Source organism: Haliotis cracherodii, unplaced genomic scaffold (assembly GCF_022045235.1).
Source record: "Haliotis cracherodii isolate W230 unplaced genomic scaffold, xgHalCrac1.p SCAF_5, whole genome shotgun sequence".
In the NCBI taxonomy this organism is placed as follows: domain Eukaryota; kingdom Metazoa; phylum Mollusca; class Gastropoda; order Lepetellida; family Haliotidae; genus Haliotis; species Haliotis cracherodii.
Window position 1 is genome coordinate 13,979,097 of NW_027266308.1, and position 25,915 is coordinate 14,005,011.

The window sequence follows — 25,915 nt, forward strand, 5'->3', positions numbered from 1 at the left end:
TTGCGGGCAATGAATTATTCTTAGTGTGGAATTAATAAACTCTTTTCAACTGCAGTTAGATTGTTGTGTGATCCATTTTAATTGTGCGAGTGGTTTTGAGGTATACACCTTTGCTTCACCACCACACGTAACGTATGAAAATTTAATGGTCGATCCGTCACGAGTTATATTTTACCCGTCAGGGTTGTATGCTACTTAAATGAATCAAAACGACAAGAGGCAGTAGAACTGAGTTTATGAATGATGTCTCCAAGAACGTGAAATATCGCCATCACCCCGAGGACCACGTGTACTTAATCCAGATGTCTACCTTTAGGTGCTGAAACACAAGGGTCAGATGTTTGGATCATGCATATGAAAGAGGATATTTGACTTTTCTTGTCAAATAATATTCTTATGGATCAACATGAAAAGACACATTTTTTATTTATTACCTCTGATCTTCATGGTCGTATTCTTAAAACCACAATTCCACTGAAGCAGATTTAAAGTTGTCCCTTAAACTTTTTGTCGCTAATATTGCCTTTCGAATTAGTGTCTTCTAGATACTTGTCTTAAATGCTTTATAAATGATTTTATCCCATATTTATAGTTTACTGTAATCTCCTTTAAGATTGTTTACATATTTTCCGATAAATATAGTATTTCATCATGAATTACATAATATATATGATCTTTTTCTGACTATTGAGATGTGGGGATAGTAAAGTATTTCAAATGTGGAAGTTTATGCATTACATGTATTTGTCATTATAGTTATGCTATTGTCATTAACGTCACACTGATTTGTTGCTTCATTTTTGTGTGTTTGGTTCCTTTTAGACAGAGGTACATTTTAATGATTTATAGATGGAGGAGATGATTATGTGGACGGAGGAGGGTGTGGCCGGACTGATGGATGATGATGATGCGTGTGTGAGTGAGTATGGTTTTTACGCCACTTTTAGCAATATTCCAGCAATATCATGGCGGGGGACACCAGAAATAGGCATCACACATTGCACCCGTCCTGTGTCTTCGGCGTGACGAGCGAACGCTTTAACCACTAGGCTACCCGACTGCCCCGGATGATGATGATGATGATGATTATGATGATGATGATGATGATGATGATGATTGATGCCTGGATTGGAGGATGGACAGTTGAGTGGGTGTGTAGATGGACGGATGAATGGTGGGGAATAGTGGATGATGGATGGGAGGATGGTTGATTGATGGATCGGTTGATAGATGTGGGAACCGGTGACAGATGGATTGGGAGGTGGCTAGATGGACGGATGGATGGATGTGGGAACGGGTGATGGATGGACAGATGGATATGTAGGTGGGTAGATGGACGGATGGATGGATGTTGGAACGGGTGATGGATGGACAGATGGATTGGTAGGTGGCTAGATGGACGGATGGATGGATGTGGAAACGGGTGATGGATGGACAGATGGATTGGTAGGTGGGTAGATGGACGGATGGATGGATGTGGGAACGGGTGATGGATGGGTAGGTGGGTAGATGGACGGATGGATGGATGTGGGAACGGATGATGGATGGACAGATATATCATTGCTGATCAAGGGAGTTGGTGACCGGGTTGATGGATGGACGATGGAAAGGTGGATGGATAGATGTATGGTTGGTGGGGGATTGATGATGGATGAACGGATGATGGATTGATGGATAGGTATGCCGACAGAAATGTTACCTGGGATACCCGCACTGGCAACTGCTGTCGATGCAGTGCCAGGAGTGGTCACATGGGCAGTTATGTTGGCTAGCATAGTGTCTGCAGTGATTGGCTGTTGTATGGCATCCCTCTATCAAACGAGAAGTGGATATCACTTGGAAGCAGGTAATATTCAAAGCAATTACCAATCGGGGCATTTAATTACGTGTATACGAGGGCGTGTATATATTAACAGAAAAAGACCCGTGTCGTAAGAAGCGACTAATGGGATTGGGGGGTCAAGCTCGCTGACTTGGTTGATGCATGTCATCGATCTCAATTGCGTGGATCGATGTCAATGACTGGATTGTCTGATCCAGACTCGATTATTTACAGACCGCCATCATATATCTGGAATATTGCTGAGTGCGTCGTTAAACAAAAAACAAACAAACAAACAAACAAAAAACCCAAAACAAATACACATAAGTATTCTCAATGCATGTTCCTCACTTACTCTAAGACGGCCTCACACGGGCAACATTACTTTGCAAACATAATCTCCTTAAAAGTTTGCCAACTAATGTTTACACACGATAAATATCCGGGTAAGAATAAAGGTTCCCAGCAATCTGAGGTTGTCATAAGAAGCGACTAAACGCACAAGGCTTGAGGATTTGGTTGACTTCATGTCATCGTATCCCAATTGCGCGGATTGATGCTCATGATGTCAGTCACCGGATTGTCTAGAACAGACTCAGTTATTTACAGAGCTATAGTCCATATAGGGCGGTATCAAACAAACACACACGCAAACACTTCTCTTAAATGCCGACGCCATTTTGTAGCAGACCTCAATACAAATCGGTAAATGTGAAGTCCCTTTACATAATTGTTTTAAAGAGACGGTAAGGCAGGTCCGGCAGTAAATGAGACAGGAGTGAGATATTAAACACAAATGATATATTAAACACAAATAAAATGTTAAACACAAGTGAGATATTAAACACAAATGAGGTGTTAAACACAAATGGGATGTTAAACACAAAGAACATGTTAATCACAAATGAGATGTTAAACACAAAGAACATGCTAAACACAAAGGATATATTAAACAAAAACGAGATGTTAAACACAAGTGAGATGTTAAACACAAAGAACATGTTAATCACAAATGAGATGTTAAACACAAATAAGTTGTTAATCACAAATGAGATATTAAACACAAATGAGATATCAAACACAAATGAGATGTAAATCACTATACCTGGATGGGTTCCACAGCTGGACACCAGGCACGTGCAGGTTCCCCTCACACAAGCCAAAGTCGAGAGGGCGTCGCAGCTTTCATGCCTGCAGGTGCTGGTATCATGGCCTTGGCATCCCTCGGCATCAACCAGGGCTACAAAAAACATTTATCATAACCTCCATGTCAGAATGATGAGATCTGACTGGTTCACGTGATCTTGATAAAATACTATGTATCCCACATTGGAGGGAACCAATTTCTTTATCGGGGACATAAATCCCTCATATCCCGCCACGAACAATACAAGACATGTGGATTTCTGAGAGGAGGAATAAATTCCGTATACCTCGCTATTTCCTAATATGACAGTGTATTTATTGTTCAACAATGATTGTTAATGTGTGACATTGTTTCTGTCGAGATTCCGTAGACGGTCATTGTATTGTGTTTAGAAAGTGATCAGTCGCCAAGAAGTTAGATGCCAGTGTGGTGTGTAAACTGCCAGTCCGGTATAACCCAGGACGGTGATAGTATGTTATGGAAAATACTTTAATGTTCTAATGCTGAAGGACTAGCGAGGGCACTGTCTCGGTGGTAGTATATAAGGGGACAACAATAGCGTGTTTACTGAATCTTTTATGCAATTTTATCTTATCGGAACCAGCTTCCTAATGAGGATCGCTCATCATCCTAACCCATAATGGAAGCTTGACCACCGTCACTGCTGGGTATATATATATATTACCACTGACTAGTGCTATCACTACTGTATTTTTTCATTTGATACTGACCACTGCCATCATATTATATACTGTCATTGAGTATTGTACTATCGCTCTATTGTGTACTGCCAATGTAATTGCTGTGTAGTAATTGTTTTGATTTGTAAACCTAGTTTATGTTATAGTACATTTGTTGATTGTATACCGCTTGTTGGTTGTTTGTTGGTTTCACACTAAGTTCCTTTACGTACAGATTTCTGGGTTAACATATTGTTTCAATTTGGGAATCTACATGTAACAGAGTCAGTAAAAGCAATCGAACAGCTGTTTTCTATCAATTTTGAGTTAGGTTTAATCCTTTCACAATGTCCTATTAAAACATGTCGGTAAGGTAAATTCGTTGTAGCAGTATCACGAGGGAGGTATGATATGTGGTTTTATGCGTCCCGTGTCAAGTTTTATACCACGAACGTGGCTAACGCGGGACGCATAAAACCACGTATTATACCTCCATGTCAGAGTGATGAGGATGTGATTGGTCCACGTGATCTTGATAAAATACTGTGTAACCCGCCTTGTGGGGTAATAACAATAACTTTCTAAGCCGGGAATAAATATCTTATACCCCGCCAAGAGCAAAACAGGCTGCACGTGGATTTCTGAGAGGCAGAATAGATCCCTCGTGATCCTGCTACAACTTGCAATGTGACTTTATTGCATAGGCGGCTTCACACTTCAAAGGCGTGTTGTTGTATAGCCTGTCTTCATTCCCTTCAAAGGTTGACGCCATATTACGCAGTATCTGATTGACTGAAAGCAACCAACATACGCTTGACAACCATTCATATGTCAAAATCGAGTTTGAAACACATTGTTGGTCGAAATATTGGTTGGATATTCATTGCCAACGGTTTATCAAATTCCCCATACTGTTTCCGCAAACTGAATGTTTCCCTGGGTGGTACGAGACAGTACGCCGTTCCCCAACATCATGGTCAATAGGGGTGACTATAGGGGCACTGTACTGATACAATAGTATTGCAGTGGTTAAAACACTATTGCTATTGATATAATACTGTATACCTATACGTTTATAACGAACACGCTTATAACGAACTGACGGATTTAACGAACTTATATTTTGTCCAAACATTTGCTATATATATGCTGTATATATGATTTTAACGAACTACGGTTATAACGAACTAAACTGAGTGGTCCCTTTGAGTTCGTTATAACCATAGTTTACTCCACTATTGTAATAGTGATTCAGATATAGCTTCACTGTTGTAGTGGTAAAAACTTTATAACGCATGTACATATTCCTTCCCATAATTAAGCGGGGTAACGCTGATTGTCTGACAATGTTCTCAATGGACTCTCACATGTCTATTCAAACAAGGCGCATTGTCGGCACACAATGATGACGAACGGTAATGTTTCATAATATTTGTATCGATACTATCAATGACATTTCGTCATCCTTTATAACTAATTAATTTCACTTCTAATCACTAACACTGGTACTTGAGAACAGTTTATGTTAAGTAAATATAAATAGCTACATGGATAGTCATATAGATAGCTACAAGGAAATATATAACTTTCACGATTTTTCGGCCGTACTTTGGTAAATAGATAAAACATCAACAATAGAGAATATCTATTCCAAAACAGATACCATTGCACGTACAAAGCAAATTAGTGTTGAAATTTATATGAATGGATAATTGAACACCGGTGATGATACCGGGTGTTCGCAAAAAGGGTAAGCTAGTGCTGCTCTACAAAGCACAATTTGCAGAAAAAAATGTTTGTAAACATTATGAAAATTAAGATACAGTTATTTTAAAGTAAACGTGAAGGCCTACCTAAAGTAACCAGACCAAGGGCTGCGATAATAAGACACCTCATGGTTTCAGCTTCAAGCTAGAAGTGAAGTGCTGGAAGTGAAGGTAGGGCAGAGAAACTGGGGCAGTGATATAAATGGGAATGACAGCTATCTGGACAGCTGGTCAAATAGGTATGCAGAGATACACACAGATATCTGCCCATTGTGTGTTAATGGTTTGTGAGTTGAAGACACGATGAAGATTATATTTAAAAGAGACGTATTAAAGAGGTTTTTGAGATGTGTATTTACCTGATAATTTGCATTGGAGCTCTCGTTTGTAAAATATTATTTAAAAAGGAATGGCATTCCAACCCACAGTTTGAGAATCGTTTGGAAACTCGAATGACAAAACATTTAGGAACATACTTTCGAACACCCCCCCCCCCCCCCCCCCCCTTTAGACAGTCTTTGTTTAACGAAATGAATGCAATCAAACCCCTCTCACTGACCTTACAATAAGTGTACGTCTCTAGAAAACGCAATATCAGACATGCTAATGATCTTAATGGAGTTAGCCATGAGCAGGGTGCCATATGCAGGGATATTGACGCACATTCATCACCACTCGCCCCTTTCCGTAATCTGCAAGAAGACTCGCCCCCCTATCGATGAATGTTATATGCGAAAATACGACAAACCAATCAAAATGCGCGTATGATTTCAAGTTCTCCGTTAAAGAATCCCTCAGAAATAATTTTTGATTTTAGATATGTCTTGCACCTCAAAATATACCCAAGACACAGTTAAATGTGTTCAATGAAACTGTATAATTCCGCATGTCCAGATGTGCTTTAAATTACATCAGAAATGGGCTTCACACATTATACGCAAGTCGGGAATCGAACCCGGGTCTTCGGCGTGACGAGTGAATGCTTTAACCACAAGGCTACCCGGCCGCCCCGAAAACAACTCAAGACTAGATCTGAGACGAAGATACCTCCGGGCTAGACCAGCACCAACTACCCCCCGCGCCCCTGTGCAACAGACTCGACCTGCTACCACCCCACCCGTTGACCTTGGCTGCAGTGATACGACGGATAGAAGCTGGGGAGACGGCCTGGCCCATGGACCTGACTTTGAATAAATTTCAGGTGCAAAACGTTCCAGTTTTCCTTCAGACTTCAAACTTATAAGGGGGGCACGTGTGGCCCAGTCGTCTAAGTCGCCGCGATTCGCTGTGCAGAGTTGCGTCCCTTGGGCACGCCAGAAACCTATGATTGTGGGTTCGAATCCTGGTTCGCCCCGATTATGCTTCTAGGTTTGTCAAAACCATACCCGTGCTCGTGGGTTTCACCGAAGTGGTAAACCTCTGAGACCTTCATCACTTCGGGCTTTCCTCCCACATTAAGCTGACATGCCGTGATATAACTGGAATACTGTTAAAAGCGGCGTTAAACCAAACTCACTCACTCACTCACTCAAACTTATAATTTGGAATATTGAAGGTTTTGCAACAAAAATCAGTGATTTTGAGTTTATGGTACATGTATATATATAAACGTTCGAAATAATATGCCTAACCGAACCTTTCATTGACAAAGAAGTAGCCATACCTAAGCTCTCTTCTTATGATATGGATATCGCTAAAGTCACAGGCTAGTTAAGGCCAGGTTCACACAGTGCCGATTATGGCTCCCGTTTGAGATCAGACAGGCTACGACACGAAAAGTGAAAAAGTCGGATTACTATCCTCAATGATCTGGAATGCCCTATCACTGTCTGAACGCAGTCGTATAGGTTCGTAAGAGAGTCCTACTGATCAGGCAAGGTCCAGCGAGGTCGGCCATGCACTCACGGCAGTATGGTGCGTCCTGTAACATTCGGGAAACGCAGCCGATTTTGTCTAGTCGGATTACAATCGTGACTATGTCGTGAGAGATTCTGCTGTATCGGATCAAAATAGTAACAATGTCCTGTGTTGTCTTGACGGTGTCCTCTGGATGGGGACGCTGTCGTGAATTGTTCATTGACGTTTCTTGTCGATTGAGTCCAGATTGCGTCCAGATCTTGCCGTATGCGAACGTTTTTGTCGGTTCACTGTCTGGTCACTCTCTTATCTCTGTCGTTTTTTACCATGCGGAAGATGCAAATCGGATCAGATTCGGATTGAGGACGGGAGATTGGGGACGAATTCGGATGGAAACGGCTGAATCGGGACGCTTCCTGAACAATATCTGATTGTTTGTGAATTTCCCACCACGAATCACAGGATCTTGATCAGACTTTTGACAAATTTTAATCGGGAATGGTCCTATCCAGGACAGCAGTAAAAATCCTGAATGTGTGACTGGGCCCTAAGGCTGGTCGGCTATCCGGCGGCGAATTCTTGTTGGAGAAGAACACAATAACCACACACTGCCAACAAATAACAACTGAGATTCATTTAGAGACATATATGAGGAGTTTAAAAGCCTAATCGAACCATTAGTTGTATAAACTTAGTATGGTGGACCCATCGGTGTATTTTGGGATATTCAACACCCAAATACAGCCTATTCTATTATATGGCTCTAGGCGTGGGGTACAAATAGATTTGAAAAGACTGAACCTGTCCAGTTTATTGCTTGCAAGACATTTCTCAACGTTGGTCGTCAAACACCTAAATGTAATTCTATACGGAGAATGTGGCCGATATCCGTTATGCATAAATGCAAAATGGCGTATGAAATACTTGCTTACACTTTCCGACATGCATAAAGGGAGACAATTTGCGGAGAGGTAATGATGGAATTCCTAAGAAAGCCTATGACACGTTTCTTTTGTACTATGGTAATTGTGGATACCAAACCCATACCTCTACTGTACGCACGTTATTGTTTTCACATGCATTTGGATTTGCATGGATTGCTCTGTGTGTTGGAGATACATTTACTTTTCTTAGACCGTGTAAAAAGGTTGCAATTGATATGTATCATCAGTCATGGAATGGTGCTGTAGAAAATAGTTCAAGACATGACATATAAAAGAATTTCAAAGCCTAATCGAACCAGAGAAGTACCTCACCCTTTTAACATATAGAAAAACAACGCAACATGTTGATGAGACTGAGATCGGGGTTGTTAACGAAAGGAGATGGTCGGCGATTGATATAAGTTAACGTTTATGTCCCCTTTGTAATCTAGGGATAGAAGATGAATATCATTTTATTTTAATATGTAACTCCTATAAGCACATAAGACACCTATCTACCTGAAATGTATCGCCATAATCCGAATATCTATAAATTTAGAACGCTTCTGTCTTCCAACGGTGTAAGGTTATTGAGATACTTTTGTAAATATGAATGTCAAAGTTATGAAGTGAGAAAAAGTGTATGTATGTATGTATGTATGTATGTATGTATGTATGTATGTATGTATGTATGTATGTATGTATGTATGTATGTATGGCGCCGCTATTCGCTGTGCAGAGTTGCGTCCCTTGGACACGCCAGAAACCTATGATTGAGGGTTCGAATCCCGGTTCGCCCCGATTATGTTTCTAGGTTTGTCAGCACCATACCCGTGTTCGTTGGTTTCACCGAAGTGGTAAACGTCTGATACCTGCATCACTTCGGGCTTTCCTCCCACATTAAGCTGACACGCCGTGATATAACTGGAATATCGTTGAAAGCGGCGTTTAACCCTACTCACTCACTATACATGCAAGATAAGTGTCTGGTTCCAACAGTTTGTTTTCTCTCTATACGTATAGTAAATGTCGAAACTTGAAACGACATATCAACACCATCAGCATCGAAAGACTTAATAAATGAACCAAATAGTACACAACCAATGCCTTGCGAAAATGGCATATGGTGTATGCTTGGTGCGTAATATTTGTATCCACGGTTATCTAAGTACACTGCATTTAATAAACATTTAAGTGGATACGGTCAATTATGTCAATGTCTTACACATATAACAATAATATATGAAAAAGGTATCAACCGCCTTCTCCACAGACAATAGATATTGGAATCGGGGGGCCTACTTTCAAACATCTCTTCCAGGCAATTAGATGTACAATATCTTGTGAACCAAATATGCATGCCCTATTTTTCACCACCACAGAATATGTGGTATTTGCATGTCAGATATTATGTAAAAAGATAATGCCAAGATTTAAAATTACTTGAACTTACATCAGGGGTCTTTTATGTAACATGGAATGTACGTGGGGTCATCTATGGTACAGATTATATTCGTAACACCTTATCAATGCCAGTTGACCTTGTTGCCGTACAAGAGCACCGGCTATCGTCTGATAAAGTAGACTGCTTAAGATCATTTCAAAACCTAAATTTAATCACATACAGAGCTTTACCCCCAAATGCGAGTTTTGCACGAGGGTCAGATGGGTTAGCTATTTTATCTAATACCCACACCAAGTGGAAATCTATTCCAATAGCTATAAGCTCGGATTATGCAATAAGTGATAAATCGTCACAAACAGGCTACTGTGATGTTTATGTAATAGCCAGTCGACTACCATCTACAAATGTGTTAAACTCTGTATACTGTAATGCCCTTGATGAACTCATGGATATATATGATAATCTGTGTGAGTTAGGAACAGTTTTTATCTTGGGTGATTTAAAGGCTGATGTTTGTAAGTCCAATCTAACAGCACGGGATAAGCTACTTAGAAATGTTATAGAAAATAGACATCTATTACATGCAGTAAATATGATACAATTCGGAGGACCAGGATATACATGCAGATCAAAAGATACACGTCACGAAGCCTTATAGACTATATTCTTGTACCGTCATGGCTACGGAACTTCATTACAGACTGTTACATTATAGCAAGCTGTCCTTATGAACTATCTGATCACTTTCCTTGTCATATTTCTATATCACAAGAAGGTCTAACTAGCCACGATAAAAATATAAAGCGAGTTATCCCTAAGTGGGAAAAAGCAAATAAGACTTATATTTCTATGTTTCAAGCAGAAGTTGATAGATTTATTAAATGTGCATATGATGGCAATCCAGATCCTCACTCCTTAGATCCACAAAATTTAGAAAACCAATGTGACATCATAAATGAAATTCTTATACATGCAGGTAGCAAATGTATCCCACAAAGTGTGTTTAAGCCCTTTCTTAAAGAGACAAGATGGTCTTGATAACGCACTCTATCGTATGAGGGTGGCTCGAAGAGCTTGGATTCAAAATGGTAAATCGAGAGATAAAGATTCAAACGAACGTATATCTTACAAAAATGAAAAAAGGTGTTTTATACGCCTTTATCGCAAATGCAAAAAAGGTAAAAGGAAGGAAGTCCTTACAGAAATAGAAAAATAATCTGAACTTGATATACATTCCTTTTACAAAACTGTAAGAAAGCAAAGGTCACAAACTACAGATTTAACAAAACTCAACTATGAGGGAGAGAGTGTCACAACACCCTCGGACATTTGTAGATTGTGGAGAAAATATTACTCTGATCTAGCTCAGCCATATTTCTCAGACACTTTTGATGAAAATTTTCTAAAAGAAATTTCTTCTTCCCTAGAACGTATTCACAAAGATATAGGGGCACATGATGAGGAACTAGAAAGACAATTTTCTACTGTAGAAGTAAATGAAACTGTAAAAACACTGAGTAGAAACAAGTCCCCTGGGCCTGATAAAGTTACAAACGAGCATATAATTCACGGGGGTGAATCCTTGATATCTGTGTACCTGTTTAATGCTATGTCAAGACTACAATACATTCCTTTTAATCATAGACTAGGAATGGTCATTCCTATATACAAGGGTAAGAATGACAAATCGGATCCTCGAAACTATAGAGGTATAACCTTAAGTTCATGCATTGGAAAGCTGTTTGAAAAACTTATTGTTAAGCGCCTTGAACTAAAAATGATTAAAGAGAAAGATGGTTTCCAGTTCGGCTTTAGGAAAGAACATGGGGCAACAATGTCCGTTTTTACCCTTATTGAAAGTATTGAATTTTACATACACCGAGATTCTACAGTATATGCTGCTTTCTTAGACAATGAAAAGGCTTTCGACAGAATATGGCAGGACTGCCTTTTTCATAAATTACACCAAATGGGTATCAGAGGAAATACATGGAAGTTATTACACCATAGCTATACAAATAGCCATGCTTTTGTTACTTATCAGGGTGAACAGTCAGATATATACCATGTAAGACAAGGTGTCGGACAAGGAAGTGTTCTCTCTGCTTGGTTCTTCGTAGTCTTCATTAATGACCTTATAACAGCCCTTAGACAAGCAAATAGTGGTATTTGTGTATTTGGTCTAGATATTCCAAATGTTTTGCTTGCAGACGACACAACTCTTGTGAGCACCTCACCACGAGGGCTACAGAAAGCACTTGATACAGTACATTCATATGCCTCAAAGTGGCGACTAACGTATAACCCTTCAAAAAGTAATGTTATTGTCTTCTCTAAGACAAAACAAAAGGGTTTAGATATTAACTGCAAACTTGGTGATATAGATATAACAACCTCTGACTCTGTCATGTATGGTGGCATACTACTAACACATAACCTGTCATGTAAATCAAGTATTGAAAAATGTTGCCCAAAAGCAAGACAAAGTATTAATTCGTTAAAATCTATGGGACTCAACAGTTCTGAGCTACATCCAGCTACCAGTGTAAAAATCTGGTTAAGAATGATATTAAAAACAAAGTTCTTAGGGCTGCGAACTGTTCTTTCATATTAAGGGTCAAACATTAATGTCATTGAAAATACTAAACGCTATTTCGCGCGAACTGTACAAGGACTTGATAAAAGATCTCAATCAGAATCCACCATTGCTAATCTTTGGCTTTGGACAATGATCGGCTATATCGACAAGTGTATACTTCAGCTGCTTGGCCGCTTATTTAACCTTACCTGTAACAAATTTGTTAAACATCTTTTTGTGCATTCATTGCAAATCCAACTAATCCTAAATCTGTATCTGGAGATTTATTATCAGTTCTTAACAAGTATAACCAACGAAACAACCTTTGTACATATGTAAGCTCTGGTGTATTTCCTACAAAGAGAAACTGGAAACAACAGGTTAATAAAACCATTCATGAATATGAAGAAAATATGTGGCGCAGAAAAGTTTCTGTCAATACTGGTCTTTCAAGCTACATGCTTATAAACACAAAGCTTACTCACCATATATTATAGCAACTAGCATATCTGTACCCAGAAAAAAAGTCAAGTCAAACTTTTGTGTTAAGAGTTTCATCACGAAACAAAACTTCCAGGGACTGTTTATTGTGTAACAAGCATGTCTTTGATTATGATGATCACATCATATTACATTGTGAAGCTCTACTGCAGGAAAGAAATGAACTGTTTTCAACTTTTATTGATCTGCTTGATGTTGAAACCTATGTCCAGTTGGAATTACAAGATCAAGAACATTTGTTGTAATTTTTCTTTGGTGCTGATGGCATGACACTGGTGCTACTGTCTTGTATTGTATGTACACGTAATATGATTTTGTGTGAATACGTTTGATTAATTATGTATAATCTTCGGTATGTCATGTATAATCTCTCTCTCTCTCTCTGTGTCTCTCTCTCTGTGTGTCTCTCTCTCTCTCTCTCTCTCTCTCTCTGATCGTTACTCCCATACTTTAATATAGGCTTACAATAGTCGTAGCGCTAAGATTGCTTTGTGCAAATGGGCCCTGGAACTGTGTCGGATACAAGAATGATATCATCTGATTTTATTATTCTGCAAACATCAATAATTAAATATTGAATATCACGAAACAGCTGTATACCCTATTTTACATGCTTTGATACATACGATGATAATTTATTTATGAGGAAGGAGAATGCTAGTGGTGATATTTATCAAAGTTATGAACTGTAGGAAGTTTGCGGAAATATTTTCCCGCTTTCTTCCTACACTTTCTTGCTTGTTTTCAATCGTTCAACACATAATATTCTCAACAAAAGTTCCTGTGACACCAATATTTTAGTATATTTTACAAACAAGTAAAGTTTGTTTTTCAATATTGTAGTACATGTATGGAATCAAGTCACAAAAACGCAACTGCTACAGAAAAGCATGCATTCCATGCAAAAGTTGACTTTTATGCAAGCCCCATGCATTTCACTACCCAAGAATGGGTATAAAAAACATGTTCGTTGACGGGAATCCATTTTGTTTAGCATTGTGCTGACAACAATCACTCAGAAAAACAACAAAATTACGCAATTATTCAACATTACGAAATGCCACGCCTGTCCGAAAATGAGCATCTATGATCCATTGGTATGCTTGAAGCAGGATCGAGTCAACGACAATTTAACCTCCACAGAAACACCATTTGGTTTTTATGGCAACGTTGGCAACAGACGAATGCAGTCAGAGACCATCCTCGGAGTGGCAGGCCACACGTAACCAATAATAGACAAGACAACTGGATTCGAACAACACACCTACCAAATCCATTCCAGCTAGCAACAGTGACTGCAAGAAGCATCCCTGGCCTTCGACGAACATCTTCACAAATCGTACGTCTCAGATGTGCAGGAATTGTCGCCAGAAGACCCGCCAGACGTCCCATTTTGACAGGAAACCACCGTCAAGCACGTCTACAGTGGTGCAGACAGCGTCTACGCTGGACGGCCATGCAGTGGGGACAAGTTCTATTCCCTGACGAGTCTCGTTTTCACCTCAGCCACAACGATGGACGGATTCGAGTGTACCGACGTCGAGGTGAACGTTACATCAATCATTGTGTCATGGAAGAAGATCGGTTCGGGGGCGGCAGCGTTATTGTATGGGGTTGGATTACAGCAAGACAGAGGACCCGTTTGATAGTGGTAGAGGGAAATCTCAATGATCAGCGCTACCACGGGGAGATCATCGGCCCTGTTGTTCTACCGTGTTTGTGTCGTCATGGCCCAGGCATTACCTTTCAACATGACAACGCCCGGCCTCATATTGCTCGACTTGTTCAGGATTCTCTTGAACAAAACAATGTGAATGTCATCCCCTGGCCGGCTCACTCCCCTGATCTCTCACCAATCGAGCACATGTGGGATGAGAATGATGGATCGGCGCCTTCGACGTCAACCACGTGTTCCGCAGACACTCCAGGAACTTCGAAACATGCTCCAGCAGATATGGACAGATATCACACAGGACTTTGTGCGACGCCTGGTTCATTCCATGAGACGAAGACGTGTTGCTTGCATCGCAACCAGTGGTGAACACACACGCTATTGATTTGTAAATTGACATTTTGGCATGTTCATGTTTTTTTTATGAAATCACGCAATGTTCTGAAACCAGTATGGGGGGCACGGGTGGCCCAGTCGTCTAAGGCGCCGCGATTCGCTGTGCAGAGTTGCGTTCCTTTGGCACGCTAGAATCCTATGATTGTAGGTTCGAATTCCGATTCGCCCCGATTATGTTTCTAGGTTTGTCAGGACCATACCCGTGCTCGTGGGTTTCACCGAAGTGGTAAACGTCTGAGACCTGAATCACTTCGGGCTTTCCTCCCATATTAAGCTGACACGCCGTGATATAACTGGAATATTGTTAAAAGCGGCGTTAAACTCAACTCACTCTCTCACTGAAGCCAGTATGGCAAATTAAACCATTTGAACACTTACAGGAGTCATATTTATGTTGCAAACCGAAATTGTTTCAGATTTGGTAAAAAACATAACTTTGCATTAAATCTTATTCAATGTCACAGGAACTTTTGTTGTTCAGTATATTTCATGCAGGGACCAAGAAGTAAAATTCCACCGTGATGAAGTTGGGTCATGATCCGGTTTTACCGCTTTTACTTGATCACTAAATGTCTTACAAGACAATGACATAACAGCTGGGCCAATATTAAAAAGGTTTTAAAGGGCTACGTTTATAAGAAAGTTATAACAATATATGACATTTTAAGGAAACTAACGTTTTCACTTCAAGTCTGCGCAATTGCTGATACTTTAAAGTGACAAGTACTCTTTAAGAAACAGATGGGCCAAATAAAGCACAGCTTGTGTACACTTTTAATGAGGCACTCTTACACGAAATGATTGCTTATGGAATGTAATGTTGTAATGTCCTCTATTTTGAATTTTAACCCAATAGAATCAATTTCGTCGGATAATCGAGACTTGCTTTTGTCTGGCGTTGACGTTTTATGAACTGACGTCGAGACGAACGCAGACCAAGACTTTGAGAGACGTTTGAAGCAAAGCGAGGTTTCCGAGGCTTACGAGGAGTGAGTGAGTGAGTTGGGTTTAACGCCGCTTTTAACATTATTCCAGTTATATCACGGCGTGTCAGCTTAATGTGGGAGGAAAGCCCGAAGTGATGCAGGTCTCCACTTCTCCACGTTTACAACTTCGTTGAAACCCACATGCACGGGTATGGTGCTGGCAAACCTAGAAACATCATCGGGGCGAACCGGGATTCGAACCCACAATCATAGGTTTCTGGCGTGTCCAAAGGACGCAACTTTGAACAGGAAATCGCGGCACTTTAGGCGACTTGGCCACCCGTGCCTCCAGGTAGAGGAGGATTCACATGTACAGGGGCAACCAGCTGCGTTTGGAAATACGTGTTTTGGTGACACAAGGTATAGACACAGTCACTATACTATTACCACGCCAATTTACGTCTTTATCAACTGATATTTGATGCGTGAACAAACGTTGACTTATGACAACCAATCAGAAATCGCTTACTTGTCATGTGATCGATTACATCTGCTAAACAAGATAGCGTCTGCTGAAATGAAAAAGTACGAGGGGACATTTTTTTAGTATATGGTATGGCCCGTTTGGTTACACTGGGTAAAAGAAATGATTTAACACGTTGTACACAATGTTAACGCTTTTGAAGTTATTATGTCGGCACAGAGTCGTACAGACGTTGATTGACATCCAGGAACCAGTAGGTGAGTGAATAACTCAACGTTCACACAGAGCAGGAATATTAGAAAAGGGTTTGAATGTATTAACAAAAAGACCTTTATGAGTTTGTAATATTGCATCCTTTCTGCTTAAAATTGGAAATACTCATCAACGGTTTCTAGGTTTACATGTATATGTCAGAGGAAAATATGTAAACTGTCAGCCATTGTAAAGGCACCTGTATTTCTGTATTCATAAAATGTAGGACATAGGCCAAATTGTGAATATATATTTTTGCACCCAGTGATAGCATCTTTGTTTCATTCTATACTCAACACTATTCCAGCAATACATTTTCGCTTCTGGGTTTACAGTTATGTCATAATCAACGTCTCATACTTTAAGAATACTTGACACACAACTATAATCAGTTTTTTAACTTTACAGGATAAAATGGTTTATTTCAGTTGGGCAATCCTGGGAGAGGTGACCCATCATTGAATTTGTGCACTATAGTATTTATGTTGCAGGCTAAGGGAGGTTACTCGGGTCTACAAGCTATAATTTTGCATTACAGGCCAGCTCACATGATATTATTCAAGTTATACATTAGTAGCATGGCAAAGGGAGATAACTGAAGTAAACCTTTAATGTGAAGGAATTCCCCTCTGCCTTTCGCTTTTGTCGGCCATTACAGGCAAACTGTTTTTTCCTCGTGTTCCTGCATATACTTTAGTGTTTCGCAGCATGTCAGGGAAAGAGGAAAACCAATGAGGAAGCGGCCGACGCGTGGGACAAGAGCGGCCACGAAGAGGAAACGGAAGGAACAGCCCCCTTCGCAGTCGTCACCGCCCGGCATGACCGAAGCAGCGATGGGACAGCCAGATAACTTGGCGACAGCACGTGGACCCAGTCAGAGTGGCAGTCAAGTTCAAACAGACATGACGGCGCCTTCCCAGACTTCGTCAGGTGAAAATGCCAGTGGGTCTAGACCGTCTGAGGGTGAATTTGTTGACATATCCTTTAATCCAGAAGTTACAAATAATATAACGGAATTGGTTTCCTTACCCACGCAGCTGTTAAGTACACAAACACAGTCAGTCACTTCACACTCACAGCCCCCATGTTTCCCTCCCATACTGTTGACCGGGAGTGAGTTTACCCCTCCCATGACACAATGTGGTGATGATTATTTGGGGGCTAACGTTCCTTCAAGTATCAAACAAAAGATATGTAATGGTGAATATATCAATCTTGCATTGCTGCTGAAATCTGACCGAGAATTACAAGATTATGCTTGTACATCAGCCATTTTCCTTAACTCGGAAGGTCATTTGGAACTGAAACCAAAGGCTTCAGGTAAAGTGATTGAAACCATAACTGAGTGGACAACTGCATTCACAGTGTATATCAGCATTTTTATAAAAAGTCACGCGGAACAGATACAAGGAATGCTCAAATACATGAACACAATTCGTCAGGGGGCATCTCGTCATACTGGGATTGGTTGGAGAACGTATGATGAGCAGTTCAGACTGCGTCAAGCAAGAAATCCACAGAAATCATGGGGGTCAATCAATGTAGAGCTTTGGATGTTATACATGCAAGTTCCGTCCCAGTATTTTGGCTCATTCCCCAGAAAGGATCACCAGTCATTTCATGTCCATAACACAAACAGAAACTCAACATGCCATGACTACAACTACAGGTATTGCAGTCGAGACAAGTGCAAGTTCAAACACACCTGCTCCAAATGTGGAGGAAATTCCCACCCTGCATCTAACTGTTTGTCCAAAACACAATCTGGCAAATTTGTTTACACAAGGCAGAACCCCAATCAGACCCCAAGTTCTTCAACAAATGGCAAGAGATTATCCCAACCAGGAAGTAGCGCATCTGCTAATACAGGGATTTCAGGCAGGTTTTAAGCTTTGTTATACAGGACCGAGAGTGCTGACTACCACTGTTAAAAATCTTAAATCTATTGAACAAAATTTCTCAATAGCCCAGCAAAAGGTGCAAAAGAGTTAGCTTTAGGTAGGATAGCCGTCCCTTTTGATTCTCCTCTATTTCCTGATTTGAAACTATCACCAATAGGTCTGGTTCCCAAAAGTGTTCAAGGAGAGTACAGATTGATCCACCATTTGTCCCATCCAGAAGGTCAGAGTGTTAATGATTTTATTGACCAGTCTATCAGTTCAGTAGAATATGCAAGATTCGATAAGGCTGTGTCAATGATTCAGGACTTAGGAAAAGGAACCTTACTGTCTAAAGCAGATATCAAAAGTGCCTTTAGGCTTTTAATTGTTTCACCCAGTGATTTTAATCTCCTTGGTTTTAAGCTAGGTGACAGCTTTTATTTTGACAAGTGTCTCCCGATGGGTTGTCGGATCAGTTGTGCCTTATTTGAAAAATTTTCATCCTTCATCGAATGGGCGGTACACCAGAACTCTGGCCATGGCAACATAATGCACTACTTGGATGATTTCTTGTTTGCAGGACCAGCAGACACTTGTCAATGTAAAGACTCTATGGATGCTTTTCAGCAAATTTGTTATCAATTGGGGGTGCCGGTAGCTCAGGAAAAAACTGTTGAACCTACAACAAAGATTACCTTTCTTGGATTAGAGTTAGATTCTATCAATATGTGTGTAAGGGCACCACAAGAAAAGATACACAAGGCTTCCCTTATGATCAACCATGCTCTGTCACATTCTAAGCTGAGGCTCACGGAGATTCAGTCCTCAACTCACCTGCAGCTTTTCACGGATAGTGCAGGGGCCAATGGTCTGGGCTTTGGGATATACTTTCAAGGAAAATGGGCATGTGACAAATGGCCAGGAAGCTGGATACAAGCTGGTCTCACACAGAACATAACACTGCTGGCGTACTTTCCTATTGTGGTTTCCATCGAAAAATGGGGTCCATATTTGGCAAATAAGAAAGTATTGTACCACTCTGATAACCAAGCCGTAGTACAAATTATTAACACCTTATCTTCAAAGTGTGAACATGTTAAGTCATTGGTCCGTCATTTCGTGCTTCGATGTTTAGAGCTTAACATAACGATTAGGGCAGAATACATCGAAGGAAAGTGTAATGAGTTAGCTGATTCACTGTCGCGTTTCCAGTTTTCCAGGTTTCACCAGCTCGCTCCAGAGGCGGAGCGAAAACCAACACCAGTGCCACCAGGAGTTTGGAAAATCTTGAAGCTGAGTCCCATAGATTGATTAAGGCATCCTTGGCTACAAGTACTAGGAAGACCTATATGAGTGCAATACATTCATTTTCTAGCTTCCGTCAGGCTTTAGGCTTGCAAGAAGTTTGGCCTGTCTCGGTAGAGCAGCCTATACAGTACCTTTCATATCTTTCACTAAGATCTTTCTCCTCAGCTACTATTAGTCTACATGTCTCAGCCTTAAGTTATCAACACAAGATACAAGGTTTGTCTGATCCATCAGTTCATTTCATTGTCCGGAAGATGCTTGAAGGTAGCAGACGCCTTACAAAGAAAGTAGATGTCAGAGCTCCAATATCTTACAAGATTTTGCTGCAGATGGCTGGGGCTTTAGGAGTGATATGCAATTCATCATATGAAGCAATACTATTTAAGGCTGCCTTCTCTTTAGCGTTTTTCGGCTTTTTCCGGGTTGGCGAACTTGTTTACACTGACAGTGATCATTCGGATCGACCGTTGATGTTACAAGATGTTTCTCTTGAGAAAACCGCTTTGAGAGTGCGAATCAGGCATTCGAAGACGGATCAGAGAGGGAAAGGTACAATTCTGTACATACACGCCGTTCCAGGAAGCAGGATGTGCCCTGTCAGCTGCCTTTGTCAGTATTTGGAAGTCCGACCACCAGGTTCAACTCACCTGTTTTGTCATTATGACATTCAGCCAGTCACTAGGTACCAGTTTTCAGCTATTGTTTCCAAATGTGTAAGGCTACTGGGTTTAAACCCCACCCTGTATAAATCCCATTCCTTCAGAATCGGGGCGGCTTCCTCTGCAGCAGACATGGGTGTACCTGCAGAAAAGATACAGCAGTGGGGTCGCTGGCAGTCTGCTGCATACGTTTCTTACATTAGAATTTTCTGAGCAGTATATTTATGCTTTCATTCCATTAATTTACTTTCTTACACAGGGCAAGTCATGACTAAACCCTCTTAACTAACTTCAGCTTCATAACAATCATCATGATCAAATATCACATACTTTTAATTTTTATGCATTCATGTATATGTTGTTTTCCTCATTACTTCATTTCATTCTAATAATGTTACCTGCTTTACCAAGGTGTTTGGTTATTGTATGTTGTATGAAAAAATTGTTCATGCATTAATTAAGTCTTTTTTTACAGATGTTTGGATTGTAGGCTCATCATTTGTCTATTGGGCTCAGCGGCAGAGTTTCAGATTAAAGTTAGGGAGGCATCTCGGCTTACATAAATTGGGTTTCACCTTAAGTTGGTTTGGCAAGAGAGGGATGCACTGGAGCGAGCTCAGACAGCTATTGCTGACCCAGCTTGAAAGGAAACCTCCTCCAAGTGTTATAATTCTCCACTTAGGTTCAAATGATCTGGTAAGCTCCCCTATTAGGAATTTGGTTCGAAATGTCACAGAGGATGTCATATTTTGCTCAGATACTTCCTTTCACAGTCTTTGTATGGTCTGAGTTACTGCCACGACAGTATTGGCACATGGCTGCAAATTACAAATCAGTGGAGAAAGCCAGGAAGCGCTTAAATAGAGCAGGCATGAGTGCAGTGCTAAGGGTTGGAGGGCGATCCATAAAGCATGGTATTCGGGCTCAGGATTTGGGGATGTACATTCATGATAGTGTCCATCTTTCAGATGTAGGGCTTTCCATATTTGTCAATACCTATCAGGAGGCTTTGGAGTACTTCCTTCTGGATGACCGATCAAAGGTGTTTACTGGCAATTAAATGTGAAGTTTTTTTTCTGTGCTAAGTATTGGAGGGTCTGTGTATAGACACAGTCCTGTGGCGTAATACTTGCGGGTTGGGCATAGTAATTTCCGGAGGCCTTCGATGAGCGCTACCCGCGAGGGCCTAGCTTGCTTAATGACACGCTGGTTGACCTCCTTTGGTGTACCCTGGGGGGATCAAAGTCATTTCGCCTTTTGATGACTCGTTATGTGTTTATCCTCTCGAGTCAAGTTTTTCTGTTTGTCCTATTGCCTTCGGGCCGGCATTCAGTGATTTTGGTTCGCCCAACCTACAGGGTTATGCAAAATATCATCCCCCTGTAATTTCACGAATAAAGCTGTGGCCATACTCCACACTTAACTTTACATAATCTTTTGGTTATTTATTCATCTAGTATGCTCTAGATTGGCATTATCTTGAAATAATTGATCAACCAAGTCACCGAGTCTGACCACCGATTTATTTAGTCGACTCACACAACCTGCATAGCTTGATCGGGACATATTCTACTCCATATCAGTGTATAAATTCACAATGTACAATTGTCGCTATTATGTTTGCTTGTTGTATAACGGCACACCCAACAATAGTGCAGTTATATATATGACTTTCGGATATTGATTGGTGAATAATGTGTGTCATCAATTGTGACATTTCTGGACCAAATGTATCACAAATCTCAACACATGACATAATATTCAAATAGGATTAATTATATGAAATGATCACTTAAACAGATTATCATAACATAATGAATTCATTGGATATTTAAAACATAGTTCTAACATTTATGTAAATGATTTATAGCCACTTTAAAATGTGTATACATCTGCGTAGTTAGATGACAAATGAGAACACAAGGTATAGAGAATGTTATTGATTACACGGTTGTTTGCTTGATCATCTAAACGTAGTGACCATAGATATAGTTCAGGGCAATTTGTTAAACTGGGAAAGCAATATGTTAATGAAGGATTTCATGATAGATAAGATCTAAATGAAATTTGGTTGGTTGGTTTATTGTTTTACGCCGCATTCAGCAATATTCCAGCTACATGACGGGGGTCTGTAAATAATCGAGTCTAGACCATACAATCAAGTGATTGACATCATGAGGATCGATCCAATTGGATTGGGATCGATGACATGCGTCAACCAAGTCAGCGATCCCGATCCCGATCCCGTTAGTCACCTCTTACGTCAAGCATGGGATGCTGAAGACCTATTCCACCCCGGATCTTCACGTGTCATATGAAATTTGAGGAAGACATTGGGGCAATAAGTAGGCATCCCCACAGTTGTAATCTCCTCATTGTTTTGATTTGTTTCTCTATGAAATTTCTGCAGAATTCCTGTTTGGATTAGCAAAATCAAACGTAAGAATTGAACCAAGAAGTTTAACTTACACTTCAGTTATATCGAAAATCTGATACCGTTCAATAACGGTCAAACAGCTCAATTCCACTGATTTACCCACCTCAACTAGAAATAAAGGGCACCAGTGGAACAACCTCATTTTGCTTCATATATATGTTTAAAGATTAAAAGTGACAAGAAAATACAAACAAGACTGTATGAAAATAGAAATCCAACTATTAAGTTTCCCTTTCGAGCAATATTCCATCAACTCCAGGCCTTGGTGTGTACATTTAACTTTTGAAATACAATCCAGCGTGCTCTTTCTATGAAGATTTCAAAAGCGTCATATTACACTTGCTATTTTTGATTGATCAGGGTTACATTCAAGGCCTCTGCAATGCTTTCAAAAGCGTTTTACGGTAAACACGTGGTGGACATTTATTTGTAAATTACAAAGATAAAGCTACATGTTTTCAGAGTTCACCATTTCTCTTGGTCAACATCGTGACAAAACTGACCCAAGTGACCCCATTCCATGACTTCAGGTGTTCCAATCTCAACAGAATCGTGATTACAGAGTTGGATCAGTGCTGATAAGAGTTAGAAACAGAGTATATAAGATAGACGTGAGACCATGCTTCAAAACAGTACAAACAGTACACCCTGAACTCTCAGCCATGCAGGTTTCCCTCTTTCTCGCCGTTTTCTGTGCCGTCATTGGTGAGTACAGATGAAAGTACACTCTCATGAATTAACCTTATACAGACGATTGTTAATACAGAGATATTGCTCAAATTGCATTTTCTTTTAAATTAAACATCATGTAAAGAGCAAAGATACAAAGGGGTATGATTTGGTGACTTTATTGCACACATTGTATGTGCAGTGAAATTCCGTTTGTATTCACCCCATTGTTCATAAGAGAATAATTTGCATGTTAGGTTGGTAAGTATTGTGGTTTGTTGTAGGGGGTGAATAGAGAATACATAAAAGTGGAAAAGATTTGGACCCACTTGCACAAAGCTATCTTAGCGCTAAGATGATCGTAACTCCCATACTTTAACAAAGGCTTACAATTGTCGTAGCGCTAAGATCGCTTTGTGCAAGTGGGCCCTGGTATCATAACTATGCTCATGATGTAGTCGTAATCGTACAATCGACTCTGCTTTTGAGAGATTTCCTATGAGTATGGAATGGGTTTAGTCGCTTTCGTTATAAACTGATATAGGGGAAATAAGAGTGTTGTTGGTTATTCTCGAACCGGACGCTTCTCCACTTTTAATAAAATAGGAAAAATACGTATCAGCATCTGACATACATGTGTATATCACATGTTGCCTTTATAGGGGTTAGACGTGATCTACGCCGAGTCCTACATAGACAGTATACATAGTATCGCCTAGTTCAAATGTGACATAATTTGAAATTTAATTGAATCATAAGGGTCCAAACAACGAAACCTTGCGAGACGTTTTCGATGTGCACTGTTTTCCCTTTCAGCTGTTATCTACAGCGAGACCTGCAGGGATGAGAACGACTGTGATCACGTGACCTGTGATAGTACCTCAAAGCTGGGCTGCTCTCATGGAGAATGTACCTGCCTGACTTCCGCCACATCTGGTTCCTGCGCTCAAGGTATGAGAACGTTTAGACAGTGTTTACGATAAGTGGCATTTTTTCTCATAGCTGCTTAAGAAACTAAACATGATTCTCGTCTCAATTTTCCCCGAAATGCCAAGTGTATGTTCAAATGCGAAACAGTTTTGAAGCATATGCACAGCTCTCAATAACTATTAAGTATGTGATCAAATTTAGGAGAAAGGAAGCATCACCTACTTGGTCTAGTAGAGAGCGTTTGCCCAGAGACCGAAAGGTCGGGGGTTCGATCCCCGGCCGCATCATACCAAAACACGTTGTTGTTACCCTGCCTGACACTCGGCATTTAGGGGCTCAAACAAGGCCTGGTCGTCTCGGGCTCAGCATACTGTGTCTGTGCATGCACGTCGCTAGATAAGTGCAATAATGTTGAACGTGATGTTAAAACACATTTCACCTCACCTCACCTTACCTCAGAAAGCATGTAGAATGAATATAACATTAAATTGAGTATTCTGATTTCTGTGTTGAACGATGCATCATGTCCGTGATGTGCATTATCGTTTCTTCTTGTACTGTCATAGAATAACAGCGATGGCATTTGCAGGTCTAACTACGTGCGTTTATTATCATTGGTAGTGACTTATATTTGAGAGATATGCGAATGGTTGAACTGAAAGCATTCTTGTACGTTTTATTCCTCCTTTTTTAAGCATTTCCTAATTGCACCAGATCTGGGGGCGGGGGCTCTTGTTATTCCTTATTTTCTTTTATAGTATAACTGACATTTTATCAAGAGATGAGAGTATGATTTCCCTTTTTTAGCCACATGCAGCGCTCGTGCCGACTGCGACAGCTGCAAATGTAGAGACAGCCGTGCTTCACACCACTGCTACGATGGGCACTGTCTCTGTGGACGAGGTGGACCTGGCATGTAAGTAACCAGGAAGATTCTACCTTTTGAGAAATAACCATTAAGGTGTTGTAAATATTGTAAAGCATGGAGAAAAGGGGGTACCAAGTTATATCAAATCGTGACCTTAAATGGTGATCAACAACTTAATACATCTGTTTGAAGTCATACCATTCATATATCTTTGGGTGAAACATGTTGTATAATCTAGAATATTATGTTGATATTAACTCTATGCTTTCCTTATTTCAGTGGCAAATAAACTTTGACGCAGAGGATCAATCAACTATTTATAGTTTTCGCACCATTTTGTACTTATGTGTTCTGAAATGTAATAAAATATACAAAAGTCTCCTTGTTTTCTTTATTATTTCAATGTTTTAGAGATATGTGCAGTGTTACGGAGTCTATTAACTGCTTTGATACAGTGGTTCACACAATACAGCAAAAAATAAACAACCACCACAACAACAAAAACAAAAAAACATTTCTCTGTATATCCAGTCCAGTCCATGTAATGCTTCCATTCTCATCACTTACAGATGGACGTCTTGAAAATAAAAGCGACAAAACACAAGAAATCTCCGCTAAAAGCAGAGTTGTTTGAATGTAAAACTTAATTGTCAAACATTGACATGGATTAGATATGTTGAGTCATGAGGATGTGTTTATGAATCACTATGAAATGGTGATACCTGGTGTTCGGGAAAACATGAGCGTATCCTGCC

General features: G+C 40.2%; 2 protein-coding genes across 2 annotated transcripts; one reads left to right on the forward strand and one right to left on the reverse strand.

Annotated features, from left to right (window-relative positions):
• Positions 1-218: 218 nt before the first annotated feature.
• On the reverse strand, positions 219-5,595 carry LOC139444064 (uncharacterized). The gene is made up of 4 exons (XM_071224969.1): positions 5,503-5,595; positions 2,928-3,062; positions 1,700-1,811; positions 219-319 (listed from the first exon to the last, which is right to left on the reverse strand). The coding sequence occupies exons 1-4, from the start codon at positions 5,543-5,545 to the stop codon at positions 313-315; spliced, it is 297 nt and encodes a 98-aa protein (XP_071081070.1). The 5' UTR covers positions 5,546-5,595; the 3' UTR covers positions 219-312.
• Positions 5,596-23,296: 17,701 nt separating this feature from the next.
• On the forward strand, positions 23,297-25,539 carry LOC139442950 (serine protease inhibitor Cvsi-2-like). Its single transcript, XM_071223875.1, has 4 exons — positions 23,297-23,398; positions 24,179-24,313; positions 25,100-25,208; positions 25,440-25,539. The coding sequence occupies exons 1-4, from the start codon at positions 23,356-23,358 to the stop codon at positions 25,447-25,449; spliced, it is 297 nt and encodes a 98-aa protein (XP_071079976.1). The 5' UTR covers positions 23,297-23,355; the 3' UTR covers positions 25,450-25,539.
• The last annotated feature ends 376 nt before the right edge of the window (positions 25,540-25,915 follow it).

Bases quoted from the DNA above. Each gene is read 5' to 3' on its own strand.
- LOC139444064 (XM_071224969.1), bottom strand. From the start codon at position 5,545: ATGAGGTGTCTTATTATCGCAGCCCTTGGTCTGGTTACTTTAG. The intron at 3,063-5,502 runs GTAGGCCTTCAC...TGTTTTTTGTAG, and splicing joins CCTTGGTCTGGTTACTTTAG to CCCTGGTTGATGCCGAGGGA. The intron at 1,812-2,927 runs GTATAGTGATTT...CTCGTTTGATAG, and splicing joins CAGCTGTGGAACCCATCCAG to AGGGATGCCATACAACAGCC.
- LOC139442950 (XM_071223875.1), top strand. From the start codon at position 23,356: ATGCAGGTTTCCCTCTTTCTCGCCGTTTTCTGTGCCGTCATTG. The intron at 23,399-24,178 runs GTGAGTACAGAT...TTTCCCTTTCAG, and splicing joins CGTTTTCTGTGCCGTCATTG to CTGTTATCTACAGCGAGACC. The intron at 24,314-25,099 runs GTATGAGAACGT...TCCCTTTTTTAG, and splicing joins ATCTGGTTCCTGCGCTCAAG to CCACATGCAGCGCTCGTGCC.